This window comes from Penaeus vannamei, chromosome 30 (genome assembly GCF_042767895.1).
Source record: "Penaeus vannamei isolate JL-2024 chromosome 30, ASM4276789v1, whole genome shotgun sequence".
Lineage (NCBI taxonomy): Eukaryota > Metazoa > Arthropoda > Malacostraca > Decapoda > Penaeidae > Penaeus > Penaeus vannamei.
Window position 1 is genome coordinate 26,565,888 of NC_091578.1, and position 12,500 is coordinate 26,578,387.

The window sequence follows — 12,500 nt, forward strand, 5'->3', positions numbered from 1 at the left end:
GAGAGAGAGAAAGACAAAGAGAAAGGAGAAAAAAAATAAAAATAAAAAGTAAGACCAACAAAGACAAACAGAGAACCAATCGCAAAACAAACAAACAAAAACACCAGAAAATAAGAAAACGGATCCGGGAATTTTTGAATTTGAATATCAAACTCTGGCGGGAAAGGTCCATACTGTAACACATTGGCCGTTGGTGAGATAGTGCCAGTGCCAAATAAGCTCTATTTTCGTGACCAGCAGGCAGTCTTACCCTCCTCTCCTCCCTTCCAATTCCTCCTTATCCTTCTCCTCCTTTCCAGTTCCTCCTTATTCTCTTCCTCCTTTCCTCATTCCTCCTCCCTTCCAGTTCTTCCTTACTCTCTTCTTCCCTTCCAGTTCCTCTTTGCTCTCCTCCTCCCTTCCCAATTCCTCCTTTCTTTCTTCCTCTCTTCCAATTCCTTCTTACTCTCCTCCTCCCTTCCTCATTCCTCTTTGTTCTCTTCCTCCCCTTCCCAATTCCTTCCTCTTATTCTCTTCCTCCCTTTCCCATTCCTCGTTATTCTCTTCCTCTCTTCCCATTCCTCCTTACTCTTTTCCTCCCTTCAGTATTCCTATTTGCTCTCCTCATCCCTTCCCAATTCCTTCTTTCTTTTTTCCTCCCTTCCAATTCCTTCTTACTCTCCTCTTCCCTTCATCATCCCTCTTTGTTCTCTTCCTCCCTTCCAATTCCTGCTTACGATCCTCCTCCCCTTTCCCATTACTCCATGTTCTCTCCCTCCCTTCCCCATTCCTCTTCCTTTCCTCATTCCTTCTTACTCTCTTCCTCCCTTCCAATTCCTACTTGCCCTCCTCCTCCCTTCTAAATCCTCCTTTTCTTTCTTCCTCCCTTCCAATTCCTCTTTGCTTTCCTCCTGACTTTCTCATTCCTCCTTGCTCTCTCCCTCCCTTCCAATTCCTTCTTACGGTCCTCCTCCTTCCCACATTCCTCCTGACCCTCTTCCTGCCTTCCTCATTCATCCTTGCCCTCTTTCTGCCTTCCTCATTCCTACTCGCCCTCCTCCCTTCCCCATTCTCCCTCCCACCCACAACTCACGAATCCCATTCCCTCTTACCCAACCCCACTCTGTTTCCACATTCCCCACTCTCCCTCATTTGCCCTTAATCCTCCACTCTCCTCCTCCCCATTCCCCCCCTTGCCCCCTCTCTCCCTCTCCATTCCCCTTTACGTCTTCTCTCCCTCTCCATTCCCCTTTTTTCGTCCTCTCTCCCTCTCCATTCCCTCTTACTCCCTCTCTCCCTCTCCATTCCCCCTTACTCCCTCTCCTTTCCCTCTCCATTCCCTTTCCATTCCCTCTCCTCTCTCTCTCCTTTCCCTCTCCATTCCCTCTTGCTTCCCACTCTCTCTCCCCATTCCCCTTACTTCAACTACGCCAACCCTCTCCATTCCTCCTTCCGTTCTTTTTCTCCCCTTCTCCCTCCACATCCCCCTCCCCCACTCTCCCTCCACATCCCCCCCCATTCCCCTCCCCCACTCTCCCTCACCTTACCCCTCCCCCATTCTCCCCCTCCTTATTCCCCTCACCTTACCCCCCCATTCCCCTCCCCCACTCTCCCTCACCTTACCCCCCCCCATCCTCCCTATCTACAAGTTGCATTATCTTTATTCCAACATTGAGCGATCTGCCCTTGTCATATCTTTTATTTTAGATAAGACCGACTTCCGCTTGTATTGTATGCCATTTTATTTATTTATTATTTTACTATCTATTTTTTATTCATTTTTGTTTGATTTGTAATACATATTTCTTTTCCGTCTTGTTATTGCATGTTATTTATCTAATTTTTAAAAACTATTTTTTATTTATTTAAGATCTACCTTCTCTTGTATTGCATGTCATTTATCTACATATTTCAAACTATTTTTCTTCATTTTTGTTTGATTTGTGATACACTTTTTTTTCTTTTTTTTGCGCTTCTTCTTTTCTTTTCTTTTCTTTTTTTCTTTGCATGCTCAAAGTTATTGTTTTTTTCCGGAAAAATGTCATCTGATATCCCATGAATTTTTGAACTCAAATAACCCGTTTCGTCATTTGTATTTTGCGAAAGCCGTTGCATCGCCCTCAATATTTCAGTTAGTCTGTCTGTTTTCAGAAATTATTCCATCAGTGTATTGTCCCTTTCCAATGAATATATATATACACATTCAGATATAATAATTCATTCATCTTTCTGCCGATTCTTTTACTTTAATTTACAACGGTGATTCGGTTATCATTTTTATCAAGTTTTTGATTGCGTATCTAATTCTAGGCAATTAGGATATTATAGCGTATGGTCGCTACGTATAGATAACTGGGGATCCAATTTAATGTCATTATGTTGTTATTTTCCTTTCTCTCTCTTTCTCTTTTTTCTTTTTTTTTTTTTTGGTCTCACGGTTCTTATTCGTTCGTTTTGAATTTCTGTTTTCGTTCGTTCTCTTGTCCTTGCCTTTGTTGTTCGGTATATATGCATGTATATATATATTTTTTTCTTTCTTTCTTTTCTTTCTATTTCTTTTTTTCTTATTTTTTATCTTTCTTTCTTTTTCGTTTTCTTTCTTTCTTATTTTTTCTTTCTATTTCTTTTTTTCTTATTTTTTTTCTTTTTCTTTCTTTCTTTCTTTTTATTTTCTTTCTTTCTTTTCTCTTATTCAGTTATGTTTTTGGAACTTTAGATCTTTCTGTATTATTTTCTATCTTTGTCATTTTATGCTATTTCCTTTTTTTCATCTTCTTTCATTATAAACCCCACTCATCACCCCCTCTCCGCCCATCTACAGCCCCCCCCCCCCTCCCCTTCAAACCTCTCCTCATCCCCTTCAAAGTTTCTTTCACCCCCCCCCTATCAAGACCCTCTCCCTCCCCCCTCCTATCCCATTCAAAATCTCTCTCTATCCATGGAACATTAATCCCTTCAAAAACCTCTCTCTATCCATTTATTCTATTAACATTTATGTCCCTATTTATCACACTCTTTAATCACACATTTTCTCCTTCAAAACCCTTCTCTGGTCCTTATCTATCCCTTGGAAACTTCATCTATTCCCTTAGATAATCCTATCTATCTATTTATCCTAATTAAATCTTTTCCATCTATCTATCTATCCCACTCAAAACTTCCTTATTACCTATCTAACCATCAAGTGGTCATCTCTCGTTCTCTCTCTCTCTCTCTCTCTCTCTCTCTGTGTCTGGCTCTTTTCTCTCTCTCTCTTTCTGGTTCGTTCTCTCGTTCTCTCTCTCTCTCTCTCTCTCTCTCTCTCTCTCTCTCTCTCTCTCTCTCTCTCTCTCTCTCTCTCTCTCTCTCTCTCTCTCTCTCTCTCTCTCTCTCTCTCTCCCGGGCTTTTTCCTTTCTCTTTTTCTGGTTCGTTCGCTCATTCTCCATTCTCTCTCTCTTTTTTTTGTATCGTTTCCTCTATCTAACTTGGAAACCCTTCTCTGGTCCCTACCTATCCCTTAAAAACTTCATCTCCACCCCACCCCCCTAACTATTCTATTTACACCTTGGAAACTCCCATCTCCCCCCTCCCCCCTCATCTCTTTCTTGAAAACTTCATCTCCACCCTCTCTATCTATCCTATATATTCCTTGAAAACTTCTTTCCCCTCCCCTCCCTATCTATCTCTTGAAAGCTTCACCTCCACCCTCCCTATCCATCCCATCTATCCCCTGAAAACTTCATCTCCACCCTCCCCCATCTATATCTTGAAAACTTCATCCACACCCTCCCAATCTATCCCACCTATCCTTTGAAAACTTCATCTCTCCCCTCCCCCAATCTGTTTCTTGAAAACTCCATGTCCATCTTTCTATCTATCCCACCTTTCCTCTGAAAACTTCATTTCCACCCTCCCTATCTATCCCATCTATCCCCTGAAGACTTCATCTTCCCCCTCCCTATCTATCCCTTTGAAACCCCCTCTCCACCCCCCACTCTATCCCACCCAAAACCCCCAACTCCAACCCCCTATTTACCCCCATCAAACCCCTCTCAAACATTCCTCCAACCCCCATCCACCTCCTTGAACTCCCCCCCCCCTCTCTCTCTCCACCCTTCTCCCATTCCCCAACTTTATTCCCCTTTCCCCCCCATCCATCCTTCTAACAGATGACCTTCCTGTCGAGCTTTCCAGAAGAGCCGAGATACAGAGCAGAAAGCTTCACGAGTAAACAGGGTCTTCTGTTATTGTTTTCACAGCCATGAGCCTAATACGTGAATCAGCGAGAGCGTGTAAATCCTTTGGCACGCTTATGAAAACGAGATTTTGTGTTCTCTCTCGCTCTCTTTCTCTTTCTTTCTCTCTCTCTCTCTCTTTTGGGGGTCTTTTCTTTCTTTCTCTCTCTGTCTCTGTCTCTCTCTCTTTCTCTGGCTCTCTCTCTCTCTCTCTCTTTTGGGGGTCTTTTCTTTCTTTCTCTCTCTCTTTTGTGGTTCGTTCTCTCGATCTCTCTTTCTCTTTCTGTGTGTCTGGCTCTTTTCTTTCTCTCTCTTTCTGGTTCGTTCTCTCGTTCTCTCTCTCTCTGACTCTTTTTTTCTCTCTCTTTCTGGTTCGTTCGCTTATTCTCCATTCTCTCTCTTTTTTTGTATCGTTTCCTTCTCTCACTCTTTCTGTCATTCTCTGCCTCGTTCTCTCTCTCCTGCCTCGTTCTCTCTCACTTTCTGTTTCGTTCTCTCTCTCCTTTTGTCTCGTTCTCTCACTCTCCATTCCTCTCACTTCGTCTGTCTGTCTCTATGTCTCTGTCTGGCTCTCTCTCTCATTCTCTCTCTCTCTCTCTCTCTCTCTCTCTCTCTCTCTCTTTCTCTCTCTCTCTCGTTTTTTCTTCCTGTCTCGTTCTCTTCTCTCCTTTTCTTTCTTTTTCTTTCGACCGAGGAGATTGCGTGTCATTCTTGACAGTTTGATTTGTATTTGCTTAGTTGGATATGCATGTTTCTGTTTCTGTCATCTGTTTATTTACCCTCATTCTGCACACACAGACATGAACAAACATATATATGTATGGAGTGCATCTATCTAAAAAAAACACACACACAGGCAGACAGACGCACACATACATTCACACACACACACACACACACACACACACACACACACACACACACACACACACACACACACACACACACACACACACACACACACACACACACAGATATGTATATATATATATATATATATATATATATATATATATATATATATATATATATATATGTATATATATATATATCATATACATCGAGAGACATTTCACTACCCAAAATGGTGTACGTGATTTACGGGATTTCCGAAATCCCATTTTTTTACCGAGATTTCTGGACTTACAGATAGGTTTGTCAAGGATTTCCGGATTTCGAGGGATTTCCTACCGATTTACGAAGTTTTCAAAGGCGTTTAGAAACCAATAATCATCGTAAATGTTTCAAAGACTAAGCTGCTATCACTTGTTACCATAAGGTTTCCACATGAAATGCACTACTTTACCTTAAAATATGACTTTCCTGACGGTTACTGTAACCCTTCAGACAAAAAATCCTCGATTTTTTGTTTTCGTCATAATCTGATGGATTAACCTCGGGATTATCCATTTGAATATCGTTTAAACCAAATCTTTAGAAACAGACACAATTACAGGGGAACTTGAGCATTATAAAAGGAGTAATCATATTTATGAAATATTGCGGGGATACACATAAGGGGATTAAAGTAAATTCACTTGACTTTGCAGCTACATTCAAGACATCATTTGCTGCTATTTTATTGATATAATGCTTTACCAAGACCTCGATTAAGCCTTATTGCGTAATCGTTTTTTCCAACACACACACACACACACACACATATATATATATATATATATATATTTTTTTTTTTTTTTTTTTTTTTTTTTGAAAAAAACTACTTCACTCCCCCTTAAAAAAAGATTTTGTAGTACTGATACGTGCTAAAAATCTCTGTGTACCCAGGAGGCTAATCAAATCGCTTAAAACTCGGTACACAAGGTCACATGGGATATAATATGAAATCGTGTCAGCGAATTCTGATAAATCCACTTGTCCGATTTTTTTTAAAGGTTGCCAGTTAGTAGAAGTATTTCAGACATTAACATTAATTTAAAATGAAATTATTTGAAGACAGTACGTTCTGAAGAAAATCGTGAGACGGTCTTGCAGTAATTAAGTTTATTCGATGGAGTACATACAATTTTTTCCGCAAAGGTGCTCGATTTCGTCTAAAATCTGGCATAAATCAATTGTGCTTGAACAAATTGAATATATTTTCCGATATTCCTCGTTCGATTTGGCGTCTGACCGAGGCTGTGTTTATCAACCGAACTCCATGGCAACTAAGAAGCTCAAACATAGCACTCTGCCCTTCAACTGCTCAGTTTGTCACTTTAAGTCAAAAATTTTCAAAGACATCTTGTGTACTATTTCCAAGGTTTTGTAAAAGATTGCGGCGAATGGAACGCTTTAGGATTCTTGGGATTTCCTCGAGATTTCCGGATTTCCCCTCGATATATATACATATTGTATACAGAGACAGATGTAGACAGACACAAACACACACATACATACACATGCATATACATATAGACATATATGTATATATATATGTAATTGCATCTATATATGAATGTATATCTATAAATATACATACATATATATATATAAATGTATAAATAAATAAATATATATATATATATACATATATATATATATATATATATATATATATATATATATATATATATATATATATATATATATATATCTGTATATCAATATCTATATGTGCATATATGTACATGTGTTTATGCATATATATACATATATAAATATATATTTGTCCCTTTATCTGTATATATATATATATATATATATATATATATATATATATATATATACACGTAAATACACAGTATATACCCGTAATTTCTTGTCTTTTGCGGCCATTATCTCCGCCTCCCGGAGCCCGGCGCCCCGCCAACAAAGGGCGGCGCCGCGTGTAAAACCCCGTCACAAAGGCGGAAAACAATCTCTCTTCGCGAGGCACAATGAAGCACCGCCTTCCTGAATAACGGAAATAACCGTTAATCCAAAAGGGGCCGAAACAAGTGCCGTCGCCTAACAATATAAACAACCGCCATTCGCCCGGTATCGCCCGCGCCCGCTCCCTCCTCACTACCGGGAAACAACCATAACAAGGTGATGACGGGGCGGCTAAACCGGTCTTTACGAGGAGGCCCAGACCGGAGGCGGCGGCCGGGGGGGGGGGGGGGGGAGGCGAAGGGCGGGAGGCCGTCGGAATGAGCACGTCCAACCGAGGGCAAATGGCGAGGGAACGTCTGGCTATAAACGTCTGTCTGGGAACGTTTGTCCAGAGGACTTCTAATCGAGGAACGTTTGTCCGAGGACGTCTAACCGAGGAACGTTTGTCCGAGGACGTCTAACTGAGAAACGTTTGTCCGAGGACTTCTAATCGAGAAACCTTTATCCGAGGACGTCTGAGAAACGTTTATTCGAAGACGTCTAACCGAGAAACGTTTGTCCGAGGACGTCTGAAAATCGTTTGTCCGAGGACGTCTAACCGAGAAACGTTTATTCGAAGACGTCTAACCGAGAAACGTTTATTCGAAGACGTCTAACCGAGAAACGTTTGTCCGAGGACGTCTGAAAATCGTTTGTCCGAGGACGTCTAACCGAGAAACGTTTATTCGAAGACGTCTAACCGAGAAACGTTTGTCCGAGGACGTCTGAAAATCGTTTGTCCGAGGACGTCTAACCGAGAAACGTTTATTCGAAGACGTCTAACCGAGAAACGTTTATCCGAGGACGTCTGAAAATCGTTTATTCGAAGACGTCTAACCGAGAAACGTTTATCCGAGGACGTCTGAAAATCGTTTATTCGAAGACGTCTAACCGAGAAACGATTATCCGAGGACGTCTGAGAAACGTTTATTCGAAGACGTCTAACCGAGGAACGTTTGTCCGAAGACGTCTAACCGAGAAAAGTTTATCCGAGGACGTCTGAGAAACGTTTATTCGAAGACGTCTAACCGAGAAACGTTTGTCCGAGGCCGCCCAACCGAGAAACGTTTATCCGAGGACGCCTGAGAAACGTTTATCTGAGGACGTCGAACCGAGAAACGTTTATCCGAGGACGTCTATCTGAGAACGTCTAACCGAGGTAAATAAAGATAGATATAGAAAGAAAGAGAAAGAAACAGTACATGTTAAAAGGAGGCGAGGAAAGGTAAGAGGAGGGGAAATTAAGGATGTTTGGAGATAGAAGATAGGGTTAAAAAGATAACAGGAAGTAGATGAAAGAGACAAAAAAGACCTCCCGACATCGCTCTCCCTTCTCAAAAGAGTGAGAGAGAGAATAAGAGACAGAAAATGACATAGAGACAGAAAGAATGACAGAAACAGAGACAGAATCACAGAGACAGAGACGGTAATAGAGACAGACAGAGACAGTAACAGCAACAGCAACAGCGGTAGAATTAGACCTAGAGCCAGGCACAGACACAGAGAGGAAGGAAAGGGAAGAATAAGAATAAAATAACATCCCAACACAACAACAAAGGGCGCGGGCGGCGGCGGCAAGTGGTGGCGGGAAACGCGGTGAAACTAACGCCCCGCTAACCTAACCTAACCTCCTCCTTCTCCTCCTCCTCGTCCTCGTCCTCGTCCTCCTCCTCCTCCTCCTCCTTCTCCTTCTTCTTCTCCTCCTTTTCCTCCCCTCCCCCCTCCCCTCCTCCTTCTCCTCCTCCCCCTCCTCCTCCCCCTCCTCCTCCTCCTCCTCCTCCTCCTCCTCCCCCTCCCCCTCCTCCCCCTCCTCCTCCCCCTCCTCCTCCTCCTCCTCCCCCTCCCCCTCCTCCTCCTCCTCCCCCCCCTCCTCCTCCTCCTCCTCCCCCTCCTCCTCCTCCTCCTCCCCCTCCTCCTCCTCCTCCTCCTCCCCCTCCCCTCCTCCTCCTCCTCCTCCTTACTCTGCTGACCAAAATACGTTCTCGGCATGGCTGTTCATTCATGATTTAAAGTGACTTCCCACTTTCTCCGCGTTCTCACTATCCTCCGCCCCAAAACATAATGTCTTTGAACTTTGTTGGCTCCTGTGAACTAATAATATTTCGAGTAATTTGATTTGGCGGGTGAGGCTGGAAGGTGGGTAGGGGGTGCGGGGAGGGGGAAGGGGGAGGTTGGTGTCCGTTATTTTTTGAATTTGATAAAAGTACTGTTGCCTTCCGCGGGTTATAATCCTTTTGGTATTTTATGGTACGTTATTGAAAGGTTTGTGTCTTATAATTCGTATCTATATGTTTTATGGTCTGGTTTATTAAGAAAAAAATATATATTGATGTAAACTCGGGAAATTAATGTTGGGATTCTATGTGCTCTTGTAATTCCTTTGTATTTTGGAAGAAAATATAGTGTGAAAATGTGGGCATAATCTTGCGTCCGTTCTTTCTGTAATATATGATTTTAATCTTTGCTCTCTCTCTCTCTCTCTCTCTCTCTCTCTCTCTCTCTCTCTCTCTCTCTCTCTCTCTCTCTCTCTCTCTCTCTCTCTCTCTCTCTCTCTTGTCTCTCTTTCCTTGCCCCCCCTCTCTTTCTCTATCTATCTCTCTCTCTCTCCACCCCCCGTCCCTCTCTCTCTCTCTCTCTCTCTCTCTCTCTCTCTCTCTCTCTCTCTCTCTCTCTCTCTCTCTCTCTCTCTCTCTCTCTCTCTCTCTCTCTTTCTCTCTCTCTCTCTTTCTCTTTCTCCTTCCCTCTCTTCCTCTATCTCTACCTATCTACCTATCTATCTGTGTCTATTGCTCAATCTATATATCCATCCATCTATCCATCTTTTCTCTCCCATACTACCAATCAACCGGAAGTGGAAGAGATAGATAAAGTAAGAATCCCCAATAGACTGAAGGTGTAATAGATAAGCATAGGAAATTGACCCATAAAGCAAACATCTTATCAACTCTCACTCTCTTTATCACCTATCAAGCAACACTCTCCATCTCACTCGGCTATGCGTCTTCGGCCCTTCTTTCCCTCCCATTTTATCATTTATCCCTTCTTCCCTCTTTCGTAATCTATGTTTTTTTGCGTCTGCTTCCCTCTTCTCTCATTCTGCGCCCGTGTCTTCTCGAGTCCCCGCTTGACGTCTTCGTTATTTTCTCGTTTCCTTCTTCTGATTGTCACTTTGGTTCTCTTTCCGTCCTTCCTGTTCTTTCTTCCCCTTGTAGTTCTCTTCTTACTTCTCTCCTCTCCTTAATAATTATCTGTTTAGTTCTACTTATGCCATTCTAATCTCGATTTACTTGTATTTAAGTCTTCTACTCTCTACTTATTCTTCTTCTTACCTCCCCCCCCTTCTTCTCTCCTTCTACTTACCTTTTCATTCCTCTCTTCCATCCCTCTCCTCATCCCCTTCCTCCTTTTCCAGTCTCTATTTCTTAATATTCCTCTCCTTCCCTCTTCTAATCTCTAATTTCTCTTGTCTTTACCTCTTCTTTCTCCCGTCTTCTCCTTTCCTTAGACCCTTTTCCACTTTCCAATCTTTTCTTATTTCTCGACTATCCTTCCTTTCCCTCTTTCCAATCTTTGTTCTCCTTTCTCCCTCTTCCAATCTCTCTTTAGCTCTCCCTTAACCTTTTTTTTCTTATTCTTCTCATCTCCCCTTCCTGTCTTCCAATCTCTCCTGGCTTCTCCTTCCCTCCTTCTATTCTCTCTTTAGCTCCCCGTCAACCCTTCCAATCTTTTCTCACTTCTCTCTTCACCTCCCCCTTCCCCCTTTCCAATCCCTACTTTTCAATTTACCTCTTCTAATCTTTAATTGCTTCTCTCCTTACCTCTCTTCACTCCTTCCAATCTCTCCTCATCTCCCTTCCCCTCTGCCAATCTCTACTTCTTAAGTGACCTCTTCTAATCTTTAATTGCTTTTCTCCTTACCTCCCTTCCCTCCTTCTGATTTTTTCCTACCTCCCCATCCCCCCTTCTTACCACCTCTTCTTACTCCTCTCCTCCCCTTCCCCCTCCATTCTCACCTCCCCTCCCCTCCCTTCTCCTCTCCCCTTCCCTCCCTTCTCCTCTCCCCTCCCCCCCCCCTTCCAATCTCAACTAACCCTTTCCCCCTCCTTACTCCTCACCTCCCCTTCCCCCCTCCTTCCAATCTCTCCTCACCTCCCCAGCCCCCTTCCAATCTCTACTCCTCCCTTCCCTTCTCTTCTCCCCTCCCCCCTCCTTTCAATCTCACCTCCCCCCTTCCAATCTCTACTCCTCCCATCCCCTCTCGTCACCCCCTCTCCCCCCTTCCAATCCCAACTAACCCTCTCCCCCCCTTTCTCTCCCCCACAGGTCCGCAATTCTGGGGTCTCATCAACCCCGAATGGTCGTTGTGTACCCATGGTCGTCGCCAGAGCCCCATTAATCTGGACCCCTCGCTGTTGCTGTACGACCCCAACCTACGACCCCTTCACATAGACAAACACAGGGTAAGTACAATAACAGACCCCCTCCCCCCTTTTTCTAATGTGGATGAAGCGTCTTCTTAAGGTGTTTTTTTCTCTATCATTTCTGTTTTTTTTTTTTTTTTTTTAAGGTGGATAAAGCGTATTCTTATGGTGTTTGAAGCGTGTTTTAAGGTTCTTTTTAAAGTATCTGTGGAGCTATCTTTTAAGGGGTTTGAGGCCTGTTTTTAAGGTGTCTGTGAGGCGTTTTTTAAGGTGTCTGTGAAGCTACTTTTTAAGGTGTCTGTGAAGCTACTTTTTAAGGTGTCTAAAGAGCGTTTTCAAGGTGTCTAAAATGTATTTTTAAGGTGTCTGTGAGGCATTTTCTTAAGGGATCTGAGGCGTATTTTAAGGTGTCTGTGAAGCTACTTTTTAAAGTATCTAAGACGTCTTTTTAAAGTGTCTGAAGCTACTTTTTAAGGTGCCATCTGAGGCGTCGTGAAGCTACTTTTTAAAAATATCTAAGACGTCTCTTTAAAGGGTCTGAAGCTACTTTTTAAGGTGTCGTCTAAGACGTCTTTTTAAAGTGTCTGAAGCTACTTTTTAAGGTGCCATCTACGGCGTCTTTTTAAAGTGTCTGAAGCTACTTTTTAAAGATATCTTCGGCGTCTCCTGAAGATGTCTGAATCTACTTTTTAAGGTGCCATCTAAGACGTCTTTTTAAAGTGTCTGAATCTACTTTTTAAAGGCATCTAAGACGTCTCCTGAAGATGTCTGTAAGGCCTTCTTCAAAAGGTGTCTGAGGCCGTCTGAATGCGCCTTGAATTCTCAGTGTGACGAAGGTTCTCGGTGTCGGAAGCTCTTCAAAATGTGATGGGGGAAGGTACCTTTTTTTGGTTTTGGTTTATTTTTTGGTTTTATTTATTTTATTGATTGATTGATTGATTGATTGATCTGTTTATTTATCTATTTATTTATCTATTCGTTTATTGATTAATTAATTAATTATTATTATTATTACTATTTTTATTATCATTA

The 12,500-nt window shown here is 42.4% G+C and overlaps 1 protein-coding gene across 1 annotated transcript in view; it reads left to right on the plus strand.

The window, feature by feature from the left end:
• LOC138867524 (carbonic anhydrase-related protein 11-like) overlaps positions 1 to 12,336 on the plus strand; it is a 138,905-nt gene extending 126,569 nt beyond the window's left edge. Inside the window, exons 3-4 of the mRNA XM_070143379.1 lie at positions 11,371 to 11,507; positions 12,211 to 12,336. Of these exons, the coding sequence (XP_069999480.1) occupies positions 11,371 to 11,507; positions 12,211 to 12,336 (263 nt within the window). The remainder of the gene's footprint in view (positions 1 to 11,370; positions 11,508 to 12,210) is intronic.
• Positions 12,337 to 12,500: the final 164 nt, after the last annotated feature.